This window comes from Epinephelus fuscoguttatus, linkage group LG21 (assembly GCF_011397635.1).
Source record: "Epinephelus fuscoguttatus linkage group LG21, E.fuscoguttatus.final_Chr_v1".
Classification (NCBI taxonomy): Eukaryota; Metazoa; Chordata; class Actinopteri; order Perciformes; family Serranidae; genus Epinephelus; species Epinephelus fuscoguttatus.
In genome coordinates, this window is record NC_064772.1 from 29730787 (window position 1) to 29750428 (window position 19642).

Sequence of the window (19642 nt, forward strand, 5' to 3'; positions counted from 1 at the left end):
GTTGTTGTCGCACTCCCACTACATGCTACAAATTCTTTGTATTAATAAGTTATTGACTCTATGATTTGCACGTCGTTATCAAACAATACATAAAGTGGCAGACACCATTTCGTGTTACCTTTTCCGGTGATCATTTCAAAATAAAACTTTCAAAGTATGTAGACAGTAATATAATCACACACCCAAAACAGAGGACATTAAAACCTTATCATTATATACTCGTGAGTATATATAGTAGATGCACTGCCAACGTGGTCACTAGAAAATGCTCTTTGTCACTTGAATCCACGGGACCTTCATCTTAGGAGCTTTTATTTTGAAGCAAACAATCTCATCCAGGTGCTTCCTGATGCGCGAGACTGTTTGAGATTGAATGGCTTTGCCGTGGCATGTCTGATAGTGTTGTTAAGCTACATTAAGTGTAGTTTTTCTCTGATTGTGTACTTCTAAGTGAAAGTGAAGTGGCTATTGTGATGCTAATGTTAGGTTAGACTCGTGCTGCAGTCATGTCGTCCGACGGCAGCGCTGCTGGAGGCATCCAGGGGCTTCTTCTCAAACTTCATGAGTCACTTTCGGACGAAGACACCCGAGGTGCAGCCCTGAAATGTCACGATATTGTCGGTGACCTGGGACAGGAGTGCATGCTAACACCAACCGAGAATGAACTTGGTAAGACTGGGAAGTCCAGCAGATAGTCATCTCCATGTCTTATAGGAACGCGTTGAATCCGCGCCAAACTCCATTAACAATCTGGCAGTTTAATGGTAAACATGCTTCTGTTTTTGATGAGAGGTAAACACCGTGTTGGAAATGGTGTTACAGGGATTTTTGGAAGGTACTCATTAAATCGGCATGCATTCTTATGTCATATTTAATTTAGAAGTTTAGGTTTGCCTGTTGCACATCCCTATTGCAGGGTCTTCCGCCAAAACTCACTGTGGTGGGCGGTAACGTGAGGTCAGAACACAATATAAAAACCAAGTGGTCTTTTGGCAATAACCAAAGCTTGCAAGGCTACTACCAAAATTCCAGTGGAGGTCTTCCCTATTAAAGTAGTCATTAACATATGATTAAAAGGCTGCAATTGGTTTGCAGCAGAGGGTTCAGAAGTCTGCAGGGTGTTGTTCAGATCACAGATTACCTCCATGGCACCTTTTTTCCTCAGGGGACTCCCTCTTTAGTTCATACCACATGCAACACATAGCATATGCTCATATTATCACATGTACGACCTATGACCCTGGTCATCATCTTCCTGGGCTCCACTCTCAGCATACAGGCAGCAGGGTGGTGGAAACAACTACAGAGTCCCTCCCTGTTCATGTAAGCTCAAAACCTGACTCTTCCAAATCCCTGTGTTGCCCTGCAGCCCTGCACAGAAGTTGAAATATTGTGGGTATCATGATGTGAATTTTTCATATCATAAAAAAATTATACCGTGAACAAGATGAGATGGCACATCCCTACTGCACAGGACTTAGATCATGCTCTTTCCAGTATTTAGATCATAATTGTAGGTCCATATAACTGATCAGTTAATTATGTAAAGTTATAAGTAAGTTGGTGTTAAGTTTTAGGAGGCTGTAGCAAAGGGTAGCGCTCTCAATGTGCAGAATTACGTGATTACATTTGCAATGCACATCCTGTAAGTGGCATGCAAAAACGTGTTGACATTTCCCTCTGTTTCCATCTTTGCATCTTCATCTTGAAGCTTTACAGACATCCTTACTGTTCTCAAAAGACTATGGACTGCTCATCTTCCTCAGGAAGTCCCTGGGATCAGATGAGGTTGGTATCAAGGAACATCTAACGAACACTGATGTTCTTTATGAAGTTCTCATGTTAACAGAAAGGTCTGTTTTGCAGTTTCGGGACACTCGAGTTGAGATCTTGGGTTTTTTGGAGAAGTTCTTGGACAGGGTCTCACCAAGAGTCAAAGGCTGGGAGACAACTTACGCTGTTGACATAAGAGTAAGCTCCCCATTTATAACCAGATTAAATGTTCGTCTTTGTTTTTTTAAAGTGCCAAATGTAAAAGTTTTATTCCTCAGCTATGGCTTCATCAGCTTTTTATGTGTGTGCATGTGCATGATGACACAGACTTTAAAGAGGGAAGGTAGTATTTGCTGTGACAGCAGTACAAAGGAAAGATCATGACAAGTTATGATGCGCCCATAGATTTAAAGTAACGTAATTCAATGTCTGCTGATACTGACAAAAGTAGCCTCTAAGTCTACCAATTCGTATCAGACATTAATCAGTACAAACACAAAACAAACTTTGTATGTATACATGTATTTTCACAAATGTATGATGTGTCGATTTTTTCTTTGTGCAGGACACATGCATGGCTGTGTATACGAAGGAAAAGGTAGCCAAGTGTAGGACTCCAGTGCTGGATCTCCTTATTAAGGTTGGTTTCTCTTGGCATCTAGTGTGTTTTCTAGCCTAGTGTGCTCAGTGTAAACTGCATTCAGACCAAAAGAAGAAACCCACTTTGACAGTAGTTCTTATTCATACAATCTTGGGAGAGTCTGTTTGATGTATTTGCGAACACTGACTTATAATATCTCTCCTCAGGTTCTCCAAACAACAAAATCCTCCAGTGTCGTTGCAGACCTTCGAATCTCTGAAATCTTCAACAGATACTACAGCGAGCTCTGTCAGAAGAGCAAACTACCAGATTCTGGTGAGTCTTCCTTTGATGCCTTACACCAAGATGAGAATGACTTCATGGTAAATTTCACAAACGTTTTCTTTTCACCTTTTGTAACAGTGCTTGGCAAAATCTATGAGCTGCTGGGAGTTCTTGCAGAGGTTCACCCCAGTGAGATGGTCAACAACTCTGACAAACTCTACAAAGCTTATCTAGGGGAGCTGAAAGAACAGGTGTGTTAATAGATGACATGGCATTGACATGGAAAAAAGGAGGAGGAAATTGTGATTCATTATAGGGCTGGGCAATATCTCGATATTATATTAATATTGCGATCTTAAATTAGATATCGTCTTAGATTTTGGATATCATAATATCATAAGTGTTGTCTTTTCCTTCTTTAAAACACTGCATTACAGTAATGTTCTAGCTGTTTAATCATTATATCCACATCACTGATGACTTACTATTACTTACTGACTTACTGTGCTTTTCAGTAAGTTTGTTTTTTGATTCTGTGACAGCACAGCTGGTTGTGTGTGTGTTCAGTTGTGTCTTTTATCTTTTTGCTTTAGATGACATCTTCAACAAAGGAACCAAAACTTTTTGTTGTAGCAGGATGTTTGAGAGGAATCACTGCTTTGATGGTCAACTTCACAAAAACAATGCAAGAAGGTGTGCGTGCCCATATTTTTTGCAATATCCATTTATTTCACATGGACAACGAAGCATTTTCAATGCTGTTACTACGACAAGTGCATGATAGATGTATGATTAGTGTGTGTCTCTGACTTGCAGACCCAGCAACATCTAAGGACATTTTTCAGTATGCCCTGAAGGCAATCAGCCCACAGGTAAATATTATTGTCTCAGCTATCATGTAATCCTTTGCAGATGAAATACCCTGAAACTGAGACCGTGGGTGGTCATCCAGACTGTTCAGTACTCTGATTGTGTAGCATATGTTATGTTGACCCTAATATTTGTTCATGGCATGCTGAACTGTTCTGTAATTGCCTTTTACATTAAATGTGATACTATTTAACATGACGTGTTCTCATTGTTGTTGTAGATGGAAATGACCCGCTATGCTGTCACATTTGGTAAGGCCTGCCATTTCCATAGCAACATGAAGGTAAAGCTCCTTGAAAACTAATTTGTCTTTTGACTCTTAAACAGCTGGGCTCAGATTATTTGCCAGGCATGCGTCCCAGTTCAGCAGCTGCCTGATGGACCACTACAGGGCTTTATTTGAGGTCATGTCCAAACTCTGTGGACACATCAATGCTGAGATGAAGAAGACAAGTTACTATGCGCTTGAGGCCTTCCTCAAACAGGTAAACTCTTCAAGGCTTTAACACGTGGGCACAGTAAAGACATAGACAACCAGACTGACAGGCTGGCGCTACGCTTAAAATAGACCTGCTTTTGATACACCCTTTGTCATCAATGGCTCAGCCCCGGGTTGTTTGTCATGATGCCAAATGAATTTAAAGCAACTACAAGGAGCTTTCATTCTGTGTCGATTTTGGTGTCCCCTGTGAACAAAGGAATAGTTTCTCCATGAGCATACAGCCTCGTGATGGAGTGATCGCGTGCATTTGTTTTGGAAGCGAGTGAAAGAAAGACGGGTTATTTTTAATACTTTTTTTTTTTAAACACAGCGATTTGCAGGATGCATAGCTATGAGGTAACGCATCTATTTGCTGCTGTGTTAGATTCATAACTGTGATATAATGATGGTGAATCAAAGTAAACTTCGTTTCAGCAACCAACGTAAATTCATAATGAAGTAAAACCATGTCTCGCAATGTATTTCATAACTAAAATAGACATACTTCATGTCTGTCTGGGAGGAAGTTGGGCTGATTCAGGATCACTTTGAATCAAGGCCAAGGCGTTCCCAGGCCAGATGAGATATATTATCCCTCCAGAGTGTTCTGGGTCTGCCCAGGGGCCTTCTACCAGTGGGACGTGCCCAGAACACCTCTAGGTGCCCAGGAGACATCCCGATCAGATGCCTGAACCACCTCAACTGACCCCTTTTGACACAAGGAGCAGCAGCTCTACTCCGAGCTCCCTCTGGGTGTCCATGCTCCTCACCCTATCTCTTAAGCCTAGTTCACATTACACGATTTTCACCCTGGTTTTGTGTCGTGGAGACTATCGTAATCTTTTGAGTGTTCATACCTGGAAACGTGTGTGTTTCTGTCAGTGGGGGTCTTGCCAACTGTGTTACGACCTGTGTGTGCACACCACAAGATTTCTCCACTGAGCCCCCACCGACAGAGCCTCAGATAACGCTGTGGCGTCACCAAACTTGGAGGCTTAAAGGCATGGATATTCTTTCCAGTGTTGAATCATATCTGCCTCCAGGGCCTGGGTCCAAACACAACGCGTACCCGTGATCCTGTGGACGCCGCCATTGTTGTTGTTGCTTGCCAGCTTGTCAGTGTTGGGAGAGAAACAAGCAACCAGGGCTATGGAAACAAGCCCAAAAGAAGCGTTTAAATAACTTATTAGACAGATGTATACAGAGAGAGGTGACATTTAGAGAGCAAGCCCAAATAAGCAACTCTACTTTAGAAACAAGCCCAAAGTCGCAGCTAATAAGCGGACCTGGCAACCCTGCAGCTTGTCCTCCTCACATTTCTTCCATCCTCCTGCGTGCTGATGTGGGATGTATCCCGCCTCTCACTGGCTGATGCTCTTTGTCAGTTGTGTCAGACTTCTCCAGTTTTCTAGCATGCCAGATATCCAGTCCCAGTCACAGACGAGGGGGCGACTTGCTCGTGGCTTGTTCACACATGAGGACTCGTCGTGGCAGACTATCTGCCAACTCACCTCCGACCCAAGGTAGCTCTCAAGATCCTCTGCAATGTCAAAATTGGGGTGAAAATCGTGTTATGTGAACTAGGCTTTAGGCTGAGTCCAATCTCATTCTTTCGGTCACTACCCAGAGCTCATGGCCATAGGGGAGGGTTGGGACATAGATGGACCAGTAAATTGAAAGCAAGCAAACTCGTCCTGCTTCCTTTTAATTGGCTAATGCACGACTCTCTGCTTTGCCAGTGAAAATGTTAACATAGGCTCTTCCGGTCTCCGTCTGATTTAGTGGTGAATGGTACCTGGTGACAGGCATAAAGAATAGTCATATACAAATAGCTTATTCTCTTACCGATGGTCTCATTTGCTTATGTAGGTCATGAATAGGCATCATTAATTAATTAATTGATACCATTTCATAGCTTGTTTAAAACCCTCCCCTTTGTAGTTGCTTTAAACGCCAACATATTCCCAAAATGATTCCAACACCACTGCTTCACATTAACTTTTTTACCATTTTCAGGTTGCAATGCTGGTGGCAGATAATATCGACGAGCACAAAAGCAAGTTGAAGTTCTTCATGCAGAAGTTCTGCGGCATCATAAAGACCATGGACTCAACACATAAGGAGCTGTCCATTGCCATACGAGGATATGGATTCTTTGCTGCCGTATGTTCGTTGTCTTTTTTGCTTAAATTACAGCTGTGAAGTTATTTTAATTTGTTAGTTATTTAAAGTTATTTTAAACTAATGCACCTCAGATTCACATGTTTGCTGCTTGAGTTGTGCGTTTCATCTTTCCATCACTTACTTGTTGCTAATTTAATGTCTCACTTTCTGTTGTTCAGGCACAATCTACACTTCCTAATACAAAACAGTGAAATGAAAATCTTGTTTTCTTTCCTGTAGCCATGCAAGAAAGTTTGCCCACAAGATGTGGACTTGATGTACACGGAGCTGATTCAGCGCTGTAAGCAGATGTATCTGACTGAGTCTGATGGAGAGGAGGACAGCTTCTACCAGCTGCCCAGCTTCCTGGACTCTATAGCCAGTGTCCTGATTCACCTGGACAAGGTAACAGACTCAGTCAATGTCATTCACTTTGACCAAATGGTAAATAACAACAGTACCCTAAATCAAAACACGAATAATTTCTGCTTTGTGATCATGGTCTCAGATCCCAGAGGTGTATACACCGCTACTGGAGCGTCTCCTTGTGGTGCAGATTGACAGCTTCCCTCAGTACAGTGAGAGAATGCAGACTGCTTGTTGCAGGTCCATCCTTAAGGTGCTGGTGGCCGTGGCCTCTAAAGGACCCGTCCTGTGGAGTTTCATTAGCTCTGTGGGTACGTCAGTCACAAGCACATTGTACCTACAGGCCATCGTGATATTTTTAATGAGACACTGCTGTTTTTAGCAGCACCTGGTAAGATGTGTGTGGACATGAGAAGGGTTTTATTATCACTCAGTTTACTTTTGAATGTTTTCATTGTTTAAGAATTGATTTGGTTAAGAAACCAGAGGATAGAAGACAGCACAGATGTATGCAGTATGCGCTCGTGCCTCCACGTGTTGCATGCATTTTTGTCTCCCTATCTATCTTATTTACTAAGAAACAACCAAATACACAAAATCAGTTGCAATTTATTAAACATGCATGAGCTCAATTGATGATAAAGGATTGACTCTCATTGCTGTAAAGCCTTTTGAGACTGTAATAGTGGTGAAGCGGCCCTTAAATACAGTAAAAATAGACCTTTTTATCAAAATCTGAATTTAACCACTTGCTGCTTTTGTATGACTGTTATCTGCGACGTGACATCTGATATACATTCACTTTTGTTTATGTTTCAGTGCACCAGGGCTTGATTCGTGTCTGCTCAAAACCCATCATGCTTTCTGAGGTCAGGTGCATGCTTTCAGACATACAGTACAGGCCAAAAGTTTGGACACGCCTTCTCATTCAATGCGTTTTCTTTATTTTCATGACTATTTACATTGTATATTCTCACTGAAGGCATCAAAACTATGAATGAACACATGTGGAGTTATGTACTTAACAAAAAAAGGTGAAATAACTGAAAACATGTTTTATATTCTAGTTTCTTCAAAATAGCCACCCTTTGCTCTGATTACTGCTTTGCACACTCTTGGCATTCTCTCCATGAGCTTCAAGAGGTAGTCACCTGAAATGGTTTTCCAACAGTCTTGAAGGAGTTCCCAGAGGTGTTTAGCACTTGTTGGCCCCTTTGCCTTCACTCTGCGGTCCAGCTCACCCCAAACCATCTCGATTGGGTTCAGGTCCGGTGACTGTGGAGGCCAGGTCATCTGCCGCAGCACTCCATCACTCTCCTTCTTGGTCAAATAGCCCTTACACAGCCCGGAGGTGTGTTTGGGGTCATTGTCCTGTTGAAAAATAAATGATCGTCCAACTAAACGCAAACCGGATGGGATGGCATGTCGCTGCAGGATGCTGTGGTAGCCATGCTGGTTCAGTGTGCCTTCAATTTTGAATAAATCCCCAACAGTGTCACCAGCAAAACGTCCCCCACACCATCACACCTCCTCCTCCATGCTTCACAGTGGGAACCAGGCATGTGGAATCCATCCGTTCACCTTTTCTGCGTCTCACAAAGACACGGTGGTTGGAACCAAAGATCTCAAATTTGGACTCATCAGACCAAAGCACAGATTTCCACTGGTCTAATGTCCATTCCTTGTGTTTCTTGGCCCAAACAAATCTCTTCTGCTTGTTGCCTCTCCTTAGCAGTGGTTTCCTAGCAGCTATTTGACCATGAAGGCCTGATTTGCGCAGTCTCCTCTTAACAGTTGTTCTAGAGATGGGTCTGCTGCTAGAACTCTGTGTGGCATTCATCTGGTCTTTGATCTGAGCTGCTGTTAACTTGCGATTTCTGAGGCTGGTGACTCAGATGAACTTATCCTCAGAAGCAGAGGTGACTCTTGGTCTTCCTTTCCTGGGTCGGTCCTCATGTGTGCCAGTTTCGTTGTAGCGCTTGATGGTTTTTGCGACTCCACTTGGGGACACATTTAAAGTTTTTGCAATTTTCCGGACTGACTGATCTTCATTTCTTAAAGTAATGATGGCCACTCGTTTTTCTTTAGTTAGCTGATTGGTTCTTGCCATAATATGAATTTTAACAGTTGTCCAATAGGGCTGTCGGCTGTGTATTAACCTGACTTCTGCACAACACAACTGATGGTCCCAACCCCATTGATAAAGCAAGAAATTCCACTAATTAACCCTGATAAGGCACACCTGTGAAGTGGAAACCATTTCAGGTGACTACCTCTTGAAGCTCATGGAGAGAATGCCAAGAGTGTGCAAAGCAGTAATCAGAGCAAAGGGTGGCTATTTTGAAGAAACTAGAATATAAAACATGTTTTCAGTTATTTCACCTTTTTTTTTTAAGTACTTAACTCCACATGTGTTCATTCATAGTTTTGATGCCTTCAGTGAGAATCTACAATGTAAATAGTCATGAAAATAAAGAAAACGCATTGAATGAGAAGGTGTGTCCAAACTTTTGGCCTGTACTGTATGTATATATATCACTCAGCTGAATGTTTTATTGCCGTCAAATTAATTTTCCTTGATTCAGAAAGTCTTGTTTTTTCACTCTGCTGATAAAGAAAATATCTGTCCTTGTCTCAGGACAAAGACAACCCTGAGTCTTCCCAAATCCGTGTTGGAAAGTGGAAAGTTCCATCGAGTCAGAATTATCTCGCCTTGTTTCAAAGCCTTTTGGACTGTGATCTGCTGAAGGTACAGCTATGTTCCTTTTTTAATCATTGTTTTGAACCTATATGATATGTCATATCAACACAGACATTTTTGCCAATTATAAATATATGCTTAAGTGGCTCATACAGGTACATTGTATAATTACATACTGTAGACTGTCTCCTCCACTCTGCTGATTATGCTGCAGGGGATGTTGTTTCATCTATTCGTGGGCCGAAAATGTCTCCATGTATTGTAAGTCCTTTCAGTAGGCATCACATTTTATTTCATGTCCTTGTTACATTTGTGTCATCCTCTGCAGGATTCAGGATTTTTGGATGGAGCTTTTGAGAGTCAGAACGCTGCTCTTATACCTTTGAGCCGTCTGCTTTACGACGAGTTGGTGAAATCAGTCCTCCGAATTGTGGAAAAATTGGACTTGTCTGTGCAGAAAGTGACAACGGGAGAAGAGGTGAGGTCTCACGCTCAGGTCCCACTTTGATATGCTTCATTTACGTCCATAAAAGGTTGTTGACAGGTGCACAGTTGGATCGGCTATTATATACACCTTTTCCTAGCTGTATTACCGTGAATAACAACATTCTTTTGGATGGCATGAAACTGTAAAAACATTTGTCTCCCTGTTATTTGCTGTATCAGTTTAATCATGATTCAGTTTATCTATCTGTTGAGCCCTAATTCGTGGCACTTGTCTCCTTTTCTGTCAGGCTCCAGATGATGCAGCCCATGTCCTCCCCTCCTCTGACCCAACAGCTCATTTGTTGCCCAACAAGATCAAAGATTTCACTGCCTTTATCAACTTGGTTGACTTCTGCAGGTATTGGAGACAATACCTAAGTGAAACCTGCAGACTCCCTATTTGTCATAATACTTAAATTGAACATACTGGGTATTCTGCCACATTTATAGGTCATTTCAGCATTTACAATGTCCGTCTCAGCTTAACACTTTTCTCCTTTTCTTGCAGTGAGTTGTTGCTGAAGAAACATGTGGAGTATTTTCAGTCCTGGATGTATCCCTTAAGCCATGACCTTATCCTCCACTCCATACGAAATCCACTTGTCAGTGGCTTTTATAAGCTGCTTTCCGTCACCATGAAAATCGCCAAGAGAATCAAGTACTACCAGGTAATATTTCCACTAGTTCAAATCTTCTTTTTTTTCTTTTCCTATTCCTTGTTTTTGCCATGTCATGACATTTGAAGCATCACCTGTTCAGGTCAGAACTCAACCAGTAGATGATGTTGCAGGTATATCAAATTGTGTTTTCCAGCTGGTCTTACTAATTAAATGCCCTTTATTGGGTTCTCATCTTTTATGTGGCATATTTAGAGCACTTAATGTAACACTTCATAAAAGAAATACTGTATCCAGGCTATGGGAAAGTGGCCAGGTAAACAAAAAGATAATAACTTGTATGTATTCAATGTGAATAACTACTATTTTTCCTCTGATTCTGAACAGGGTGTTGGCCTGAGAGGCTCCACATCCCCACAGAGTGACACAGTGAAAAGTGCTTGTTTTGCACTCTTCTCTAAGTTTGGAAAAGAGGTAACTTCTCTTTACAATATTTCCTGGGAATGTTATAATTAAAATTGAGCATCACTGAAGAACTTTATACGCAGGACATATGAGTGATGTGTGGTTTCCCACCAGGTGTGTGTGAGAATGAAGCAGTACAAAGATGAGCTGCTGGCATCTTGCCTGACATTTGTCCTCTCGCTGCACCACAACATCGTAGCTCTGGATATCAAGGCATACTGTCCAGCTCTTGAGGTTTGATCCTTTAATTTGTTTCGTTGTGTTTTTGTGAACATGAATGATGAATGAATGCAGCTCAAAACACAGCAGCTACGTCTGTCGCTGCCAGGAGGCACCTGGAAAAACTCTAGGGTTGCTCATGACATGTACTAAGAGTTTATGAAAAAATATCAGCACGTGAGCAGAGAAGCAAAGAGAAACCATTAGCTGAAAGTAAAGGATGCATGGTTGAAATAGGTAAATGTAATGGACAAAGAGTTGTAAAGTACTGAAAGTAATGGTTGAATAGTTTTGTTAGCATTAAGTAATGATTAAATTCATCTAACAGGGCTTTGAGATTCATCAGACAGACAGTTTTTGCCATTGCTACTAGTCTCCTACGCTAAGTCATGCATTGTGTGTGTGTTTGTGTGTCTAGGCGGCTCTGAAGTTGGGTCTGAGCCATGTTCCTTTGGCCAACATAGCCCTAGATGCCCTCGAGGACTGGTCTTCCCACATTCCTCTGGAGACCATGCAGCACTGCTATACCAACATCCTTCCCCTGCTGGATGGATACCTGAAAACTGCTGCCAACGACAGTAAGCCCATAGTAGTCTCAGGGGAGGTCAGGCAAATCTGTTTGGTTCAATTTTAGATGATTTCCTTTTTGAGGAGATATCAGCCAAGTGAACAGAAAGTCTAATTCTGATTTTTTTTTTGACTCCAGACAAAGATGACAGCAACTGGGAGGTGATGTCTTCTTCGTCTTCAAGAAGTGACAGAGGATACAGCCGAGTGATGACACGGCTCTTGAAACAATCAAAGCAGCTCAACATGGTACTGGATGGGAAAGTGGGAAGACATCATTCAGTATTTTTATTTTTGCTTTTTGTGTGATATCCTCAAGGTTCCCATGTTGCATGTTGATTGTATTAGTACAACAATACGAATATGGAAAAAGGCAAACATGCCATGTCTGGTGTGTGCAGGATTTCATAGATCCCCAAAATAACTAGGGCTCCTGCATGAGTAGTTTAACTTCTATTTTAATCTCTTATTAAGGCTGAATTACTTCAGGACAAGTGCCAGTGAACTACCAATGATTGTGCAGTACTCAAAGTGACAGAGTGCAACTGCTCCTTTCTAAAGACACTGTAGTGGAACTGATTACTTCTGTGTGAATGCAGGAAGATGCTCCTCTTGTCACGGTGAGGCTCAGGGTGGTGAAGCTGCTCGGTCACCTGGGAGGAAAGTTGAACAGGAACCTTGTGACTGGTGAGAATTTCCTGAACCGACCGTCTCGTTCTAGTTTACGCTGACATGTTGTTTATTTGGGCCATGCTCCTGCGTGAGGGTGTGAAAACACTTGTCACATGACTGCAAATAGAGATATTTGCTGTTTTTGTTGATCATTGGCCTCTGTTTGCACATTTAGTGGTCTCATCGGAGGAAACAATGAAGAAATTTGTGGCCTGGGATTCTGAGAAAAGGCTCAGTTTTGCCGTGCCATTCGCCGATATGAAGCCGGTCATCTACCTCGACCCATTTCTGCCACACATCAGCGAACTGGCTCTGTCCACAAGTGACAGACAAACCAAAGTATGTCCTCCCAACATCAAAGTGTTTCCACCATCTGTTCACAAAATTAATCTGATGCAAGCTTAGATATGATGACGATATCAACCACTAGCAACAAAAGATTATTCTAATGCAGTTTCTCTTGTGGTGCAGGTCGCAGCTTGTGAGCTTCTCCACAGCTTGGTGGTCTACATGGTTGGGAAAAGTGCTCAGATGGTTGAAGGGGACAACAAATTGCCGCCCATGTACAAGCTGCACAAGAGGCTGTTTCCTGTGCTTCTGCGTCTGGCCTGTGATGTGGATCAGGTATGTACACTCCAACGAGATAATCACCCCAAGAACAATTCCCATGAAAAGTCCTTGAATATCAAAGAAATTGGAAAGATTATATTCCAGGCAGGGAGAGACACGTTTTATTAATTATCCTTTAAAAGATATTAAAGATTATCAGGAAGTTCCACAGATACAGCATTTGAGTTTACGCCCCTGATGGACAGTATGTGATGATGTCTACAGTATTTTTTATGAATTTTCATTTCTTTACCAGGTGACCAGACAGCTGTTTGAACCACTGGTTATGCAGCTGATTCATTGGTTCACGAACAACAAGAAGTTCGAGAGCCAAGATACAGTAGCTGTTCTGGAGGCCATTATGGTAAGTGTTGATATTCTATTAAGGGCTTCATGGGCTATATTCAAACAAGACTTGAGATTATGCATTAGTAAATGTTACTCAACCCCTCTCTCAAGTGGTTCAGAGGACACTTTCTGTCCTTTCTTCCATTTAAGGTAAAGGCCTGATTTTTTTTTTTTTTCTCTCTAGGACGGTGTTGTTGACCCAATGGACAGCACTCTCAGAGACTTCTGTGGCCGCTGCATTGAGGAGTTTGTCAAATGGTCAATCAAACAGACCACCCCCAAGCAGCAAGAGAAGAGCCCCACTAACATGAAGTCCTTGTTTAAGCGTATCTACAGCTTGGCTCTCCACCCCGGTGGGTTCAAAAGACTTGGTGCAGCCTTAGCATTCAATAGTATCTACAGACAATTCAGGTATGACTCTCTGTTTTTACACTTCTGTTTCATCTCTGTTGAGCCCCAGGGTGGTTTTATGTAGCCAACATGTTGGACAGTTTGTACTGAATTTAATCAATGACGTTGCCTGTCTCTGCAGGGAGGAGAAGTCCTTAGTGGAGCAGTTTATCTTTGAAGTTCTCGTCATATTTGTGGAAAGCCTGGCTCTTGCACATTCAGATGAGCGATCTTTGGGTAATTCTTCCTCAGCTTTGTAGAAATAACACACTTTTTATATCATTATCAATATCTTCTCGTCATAAGTCGCTTGTTTGTAATTGTATTTAGACAGCTTTCATTACATTTACTATTTTTTTAAAGCATTAATGTTGTGTTAAACCACTGTTGCACATTAAAGGAAGATTATAATTTGACTTTCAAAGAGGTCTGAAGCTGTTCTTGCCTCTCTTCCATCTGCAGGCACATTGCAGCAGTGTTGCAGTGCCATTGATCACCTGAAAAGAATCATCAAACAGAAGGCCCCCAGTCTCAATCAGCACAATGCGAAGACACGCATCCCAAGGTCAGTACTCTGCAGAATTCCAACTGATTTCCATGTAGTCAATCTGTGATGCTTTCCACACCTTTGCTTAGTGAATCTAACTTGAGTATATCTGCACTCATTTTCTGTACAAAGGCTTGTTGCTGTAATTGCAATGATGTTTATGTTACCATGACATGATTTATATGCATAAATAAATGTCACATTTCCCATTTTAATTTTTTTTTCCTCTCTGTCTTCACGCAGGGGTTTTCCACCAGATGGAAAGCTGTGTCTCTCTGATGTGGTTTTATGGCTTCTGGAACAATGTGGCCGACCTCAGACTGAGTGTCGCCACAAATGCATGGAACTCCTCTACGAGTTCATACCTCTCCTCCCAGGTGAGCACTCCTACCGAGCTGAAACAGCACAACAGTAATGCATGTTTAATTTATGTTAGTCATACGTGTGCATAAATTCTTTGATGTGTGTGAATGAACCTAGGAAAGAAGTCGCCACCACAGTGGGTAGATGGCATGCTGAAGGATCATGGCATGGGTTTCCTGATCTCACGATTTGAGGGCGGAGGTCTCCTCCAGCAGCCCACTCTCAGGGACCTGATGGGTCCTTTCAGCGTCAGAGCCACCCTGCAGTGGATGGACCTCCTGCTGGCTGCCCTGGATTGCTACAACACCTTCATCCACTTACACATAATCAAGCCTCATCACATGCTCAGTAAGTCTTATTTGTGCAAGCAGTTTTTTACTACCCATTTCTTACAATGGGATACTGGAAAAATGTACAATGGACCAGTCATTTTTGCAAAGAAGAGCTCCATCATGATGATGCCGTCTGCTCAGAAACGCCTCTGCCTGTCAACATCTGCTCAGGATTCACACATGTATACTGTACACAATAAATGTCGTTTTAATCACAGATAAAGGGGGAAATTGTTTCTACATTCTTTCCTTGTCCAGGTGACTTTATCAGATGATAAAAAGTGTTTTCCCCACAGTGATCACAATAAATACGTTCTTTTTTTTTTCTTCCTTCAAGGCTCCAAAGAGAAATCAAGCTTTCTGAGAGCGATGCGTTTCTTTTTGACTGAGCTGGCAACTCGTGATCTGGCAACAGCAGAGAGCTGTTTCCCTGTCAGCAAGAAGACATCTCACTTCAGCCCGGGAGAGGTGGACCAGTACAACTACAGCAAGTGCACCATCATTGTCCGCCTGCTGGAGTTTGCCAGCATGATTCTTGTCAAAGGAGACCAGGAGTTTTGGAAGGTATCACTGAGTTTACAACACTGATATTAACAAAGTCCACTTTTTTTTCTTTGCTCACTATTTCCTTAATTTCTTCACAGCTTCTGGAACAAGACATTTTTGTCTCCAGTTTTTTTGAGCTGACCGCACTGGTGGTGTGTGAGCCGTCTGCTGTAGGTTTCAACATGGCAGATGTGGAGGTAATGAAGAACCTACCAGAAGTGTGTGTTCCTTTACTAAAAGCGCTGCTGACCTCGCCTTACCGCACTCGTCTTGAAAGCAGTTTACGGACAAAAATCTCCCGTAAAAGGTCCGTTAATCATCTCTGAGTACTCTCATATAGAGTTCCCCATTATAAAACAAGATGAGCAACATGCAATTTTTTTTTTTAAATTTCTTTCTTAATTTCTCAATGATCTCTCTAGTGTAGAGGAGTTGTGTGCTGTGGACCTCTACCATTCCAGCACCGTGCTCCACCATGAGCAGATGGAAATGGTTCTGTCTTCCTGTAAGCAGATCCACAAAGCCGACTTCCTCAGCTCCATTCTGCTCAGCCAGGTAATTCGCCTTGGACATACTCAAATGTGGTCATTTACCTACAATAAACTTTACAATATCAGCAACAATTTTGAGTTGTCCAGATCTGCCATGGAAGTTTTCATTATCATTAAACACTTAAAACATACTGAAACTTATCTGAAGTAAAGCATTTTGCTTAATGCACTGATAACTGTGGTGTAAGAGAGTGGATTTTTTCATTAGGCCCAGACACACCAAACCAACATCAACGAACTTTTACGTCGCCTTACGTCTCCTGTGCCTTGGCCAACAATTTGCACATTAACACACTGCAGTCAATGGCCACCTAGCATGTACATTCTGCGACATCATGAGAGGAAATAACTCCATAACTCTGCCGTCCCTGATGCTAATTCAACATGCTGAATTGGTTGAAAATCAGCTGACATGGTGCAACTAGTGCCAACAATACACAACGGCACACCACCAAAACTAGGGCGACGGTTGGCTTGATGTGTCGTGGCCTTTACAGTGCTTGTTGTTGTTTCTCCGATAAAGTAGCACCTACAGATTGATATGTGTTTTTGTTCTGTGTCACATTAAAGGATGCCACCTATTCCATATCCCTTGGATCCCGACTTCTGATGACGGTGTATAAGGGTATAGCACCTGGTGGGGACAGAAAGGCACTTCCATCCTTGGACGTAAACACCAAGAGGCTAGCAGATGGCCTTCTTCAGCTTGCCTTTTCTCTAAGCCAACAGGTCAGTGCTGCCGCTTTCTGGATTAGATTTGCTAAAACCAGATGAAAATTAAACTACCTACAGTCAAAACAAATTTTGGATGAATATGACAGAAGTTTTTCTTGTCTATGTCTTTACCAAGTATTTCACAGCTTGTTGTATATTACTGTGTTTCTGCAGAGTGAGCAGCTGGTGGACTTGTTATTGAACACCATCATGCTTTCTGTGCCTATATCTGGAGGTCATAGCCATAACTTCCTGAGCTTCTCGCACGGCGAGTACTTCTACAGCCTCTTCCAGACGACCATCAACACTGAGCTGCTGAGAAGTCTGGACAGCACAGTACCACGCCTCATGAAAGCTTCCTCTCTAAATCCCAGCATGGTAACCCTCTTTTTTTAACATAGTTTCAGAAAATGTTTCTTGTAGAAATGTTTTTGCATCGTAGCCATGCACCTGTAAATAAATCTAATTGTTTTACTGTTTGTGATGTGTTTTTCCTGTTGTTAAATTTTTCATCAGGTGAGCTTGTTGCTGAACGGCATGCTGGACCACAGCTTCAGAGAGCGCTCAGTGAGGAAGACTCAGGGAAAACAGCTAGTCGAGGAGGTGCTGAGAAGGTGGATTAGTCTGCAGTCGTGGTGGGAAGGACACTCCTCAACTCCAGAGAGCAAAACTGCCACTCTTCTGCTGCTCTCCAAGCTCCTGCAGGTATTATGAAGCTGAAGTTACTGTTATAGAAAAACAACCTTCATCTCATTAAATAGGAACTATTACTGTGAGGTGTGTGAATACGTTAACAACCCTGAGTGATAATAATCGTCATTATTTATGCATCTAGGCCACATTTACTTATTGTTTTTTCTATCGTACTCTAATTTTATGAACACTTTTTCCCTCTCTCTTCAGATTGACTCCTCTGTCTGCTCCAATATAAACCATGAAGCCTTCAGACCAGTGTTTTCCACTTTCACTATGCTGCTGGTTGACATGAATCTGCCTCTGAATCTCAAGGTAATGGAAAGGGTATATCTGTTTGAGTTACGTAATAAAGTTAACAGATCTATGTATTTTTATTTTTATTTTGTTGGATTGTACCAACTCTTCAGAGTCAGGCCCTGCTGGTGTTGCCCTTCTTCACCACCCTCCCAGAGGAGCCACTGGCTGAGCTGCAGAGAGCCCTCGATGCCCTGGTGGCGTCCCACTTCCCCATGCAGTCCGATGAGTTTGCAAAGGGCTCATTACACCGCAACAACTACATGGACTGTATCCGAAAGGTAAAGTGTTTTGGAGGTTAAGGAGGACAACAAAAATTGAGGGCGGAATTAATTTGATAGATTTTCTTAGAACAAGTGTCTCTTTTTGTTTTAACCAGATTTTATTTGCAAGTGGTACTTCGGAGGTTTTGTTGAACTAAACATACGGTTCTTTCTGTCTTTAGTTGCTTGACGCCCTGGAGCTTTCTCAGAGCCCACTCCTGCTCAGACTGATGGCAGGGATTCTGTGTCGAGACAGAAAACACATCATGGAGGAGTCCTTCCAAACCTGTTTCCAAAGAATTGCAAAGCGGTTAGTAAAGTAAAGAATACCAGAGAGTACCAGCTTTTCACAATGACCGATGGAAACAACAGAACAGTTTCGGTTCAGTGAACCTGTATGAGTGATGATACACATTAGTGACTTGAAAGTAGAGCAGCAACAAATTGTTGATTAATCAATCAACGAAAAATGAATTAGCAATAGGGCTCTACAGTTGATGAAATGATTACCGAAACTGCAATGTTGCCAAGTGCAGTACCCAAATCAGAGACACTGCAGTTTTACGATAAAGGTAAAAATGTGCTACAACATACAATTACAAACGAAAAACTGTGGTGCAACAGAGATGCCCCAGCCTACAAATCATATTCCAGATGTAAGGGAGCACATTTGTTTGGTACAGACCTCAGCAAAAAGCAATCAAAAGTCAATTGTCAGAGAAAACAAAATGCAAAAATTACTCTTCCCACTAAAATCCTGTTGTTTGCATATCATGTAGCCCTGATTGGCAACTCTTTTGATAAGGGAAGAAATGTTTAATTATTTTTTAAGCAGAAAAGAAGCCAAACATTTGCTGGTTTCATGTTTCTTAAATGTGAGAATTTTATGCTTTTTTTTGTCGTACATGATAATAACCTGAATAGTTTTGGATTCTTGGACCGAAACAAGATATTTGAGGGCTTCACCTTGGACTGCAGAAATGTTTCACTGTTGTTTGACAGTTTATTGACAAAACTAATCAATTATTTAAAAAAAGGGGCAGATTAATAGTTGCAGCCCTACTGAAAAGAGACCTCATTATATTGCATCACAGGAGTACCTTATTTTGTGTCTTTCCTGTGTTTGTTGATGTCTGACTAGGTCAAGCGGTGAGCGGCAGCTACAGCTGCTGTGTACAGTATACAAGGTGATCCAACAGGGTGATGTGCCGATGAGCTCCATGCTGCAGGCCATGACAGAGAGGGTTCTCCTGCCTCTTGCCTCTCACTGTAACACCAAGGCCCTGAATGACTTCTTTGTGGCAAACGTCTCAGACATAATTGTTTTACTGCTCAGTCGCTTCACAAAGGTTTGCTTCTTAACTTTGCTTTATTTGTGATGTAATTGTTTACTTTCTTGGTAATTGTGATGACACCTTGTTTATTTGTTGTTAATCTGAAAATTTCAGCTTTTAATCAAACACTTGGCACATACAAAAGCTAGTGGTATATTATTGAGGTCTCAGGAGCACACTGGAAATCAATTTAAGGCTTATTCATCTATCAATTTCAGTCAAATGAAACCGAATTTGAGATCCAGTTGATGAAGAAGAACGGCTGCTACAAGCTGATGGAGCTCCTGTACTCTCGGCTTCCCAAAGAAGAGGTTTATTCCAAGGATTCCCGCATCAATCAAGCCTACTGTCGCTCTGATAAACCAGAGGGGAATGAGTTGTCCAAGACCTTGATCAAGTAGGACTCCACA

At 42.0% G+C, this 19642-nt stretch overlaps 1 protein-coding gene across 2 annotated transcripts in view; it reads left to right on the forward strand.

Moving 5' to 3' along the window:
- Positions 1–360: 360 nt before the first annotated feature.
- prkdc (protein kinase, DNA-activated, catalytic subunit) overlaps positions 361–19642 on the forward strand; it is a 41555-nt gene continuing 22273 nt past the window's right edge. The window contains exons 1-42 of one of the 2 annotated variants that reach the window (XM_049565032.1): positions 361–669; positions 1712–1788; positions 1867–1971; positions 2339–2413; positions 2581–2689; positions 2777–2889; positions 3232–3331; positions 3455–3510; positions 3729–3759; positions 3836–3993; positions 6006–6152; positions 6393–6557; positions 6661–6829; positions 7338–7387; positions 9157–9267; positions 9548–9697; positions 9954–10063; positions 10214–10373; positions 10710–10796; positions 10902–11021; positions 11425–11584; positions 11713–11822; positions 12173–12260; positions 12421–12584; positions 12717–12869; positions 13111–13218; positions 13387–13613; positions 13735–13829; positions 14055–14157; positions 14383–14516; positions 14620–14850; positions 15172–15398; positions 15479–15687; positions 15803–15935; positions 16502–16660; positions 16820–17023; positions 17162–17350; positions 17549–17653; positions 17749–17916; positions 18081–18208; positions 19040–19247; positions 19451–19629. In XM_049565032.1, the coding sequence (XP_049420989.1) occupies positions 507–669; positions 1712–1788; positions 1867–1971; positions 2339–2413; positions 2581–2689; positions 2777–2889; positions 3232–3331; positions 3455–3510; positions 3729–3759; positions 3836–3993; positions 6006–6152; positions 6393–6557; positions 6661–6829; positions 7338–7387; positions 9157–9267; positions 9548–9697; positions 9954–10063; positions 10214–10373; positions 10710–10796; positions 10902–11021; positions 11425–11584; positions 11713–11822; positions 12173–12260; positions 12421–12584; positions 12717–12869; positions 13111–13218; positions 13387–13613; positions 13735–13829; positions 14055–14157; positions 14383–14516; positions 14620–14850; positions 15172–15398; positions 15479–15687; positions 15803–15935; positions 16502–16660; positions 16820–17023; positions 17162–17350; positions 17549–17653; positions 17749–17916; positions 18081–18208; positions 19040–19247; positions 19451–19629 (5738 nt within the window). In that variant the 5' untranslated portion in view covers positions 361–506. Of the gene's footprint in view, positions 670–1711; positions 1972–2338; positions 2414–2580; positions 2690–2776; positions 2890–3231; positions 3332–3454; positions 3511–3728; positions 3760–3835; positions 3994–6005; positions 6153–6392; positions 6558–6660; positions 6830–7337; positions 7388–9156; positions 9268–9547; positions 9698–9953; positions 10064–10213; positions 10374–10709; positions 10797–10901; positions 11022–11424; positions 11585–11712; positions 11823–12172; positions 12261–12420; positions 12585–12716; positions 12870–13110; positions 13219–13386; positions 13614–13734; positions 13830–14054; positions 14158–14382; positions 14517–14619; positions 14851–15171; positions 15399–15478; positions 15688–15802; positions 15936–16501; positions 16661–16819; positions 17024–17161; positions 17351–17548; positions 17654–17748; positions 17917–18080; positions 18209–19039; positions 19248–19450; positions 19630–19642 lie in introns of both variants that reach the window. The other variant, XM_049565031.1, reaches the window with a different exon arrangement.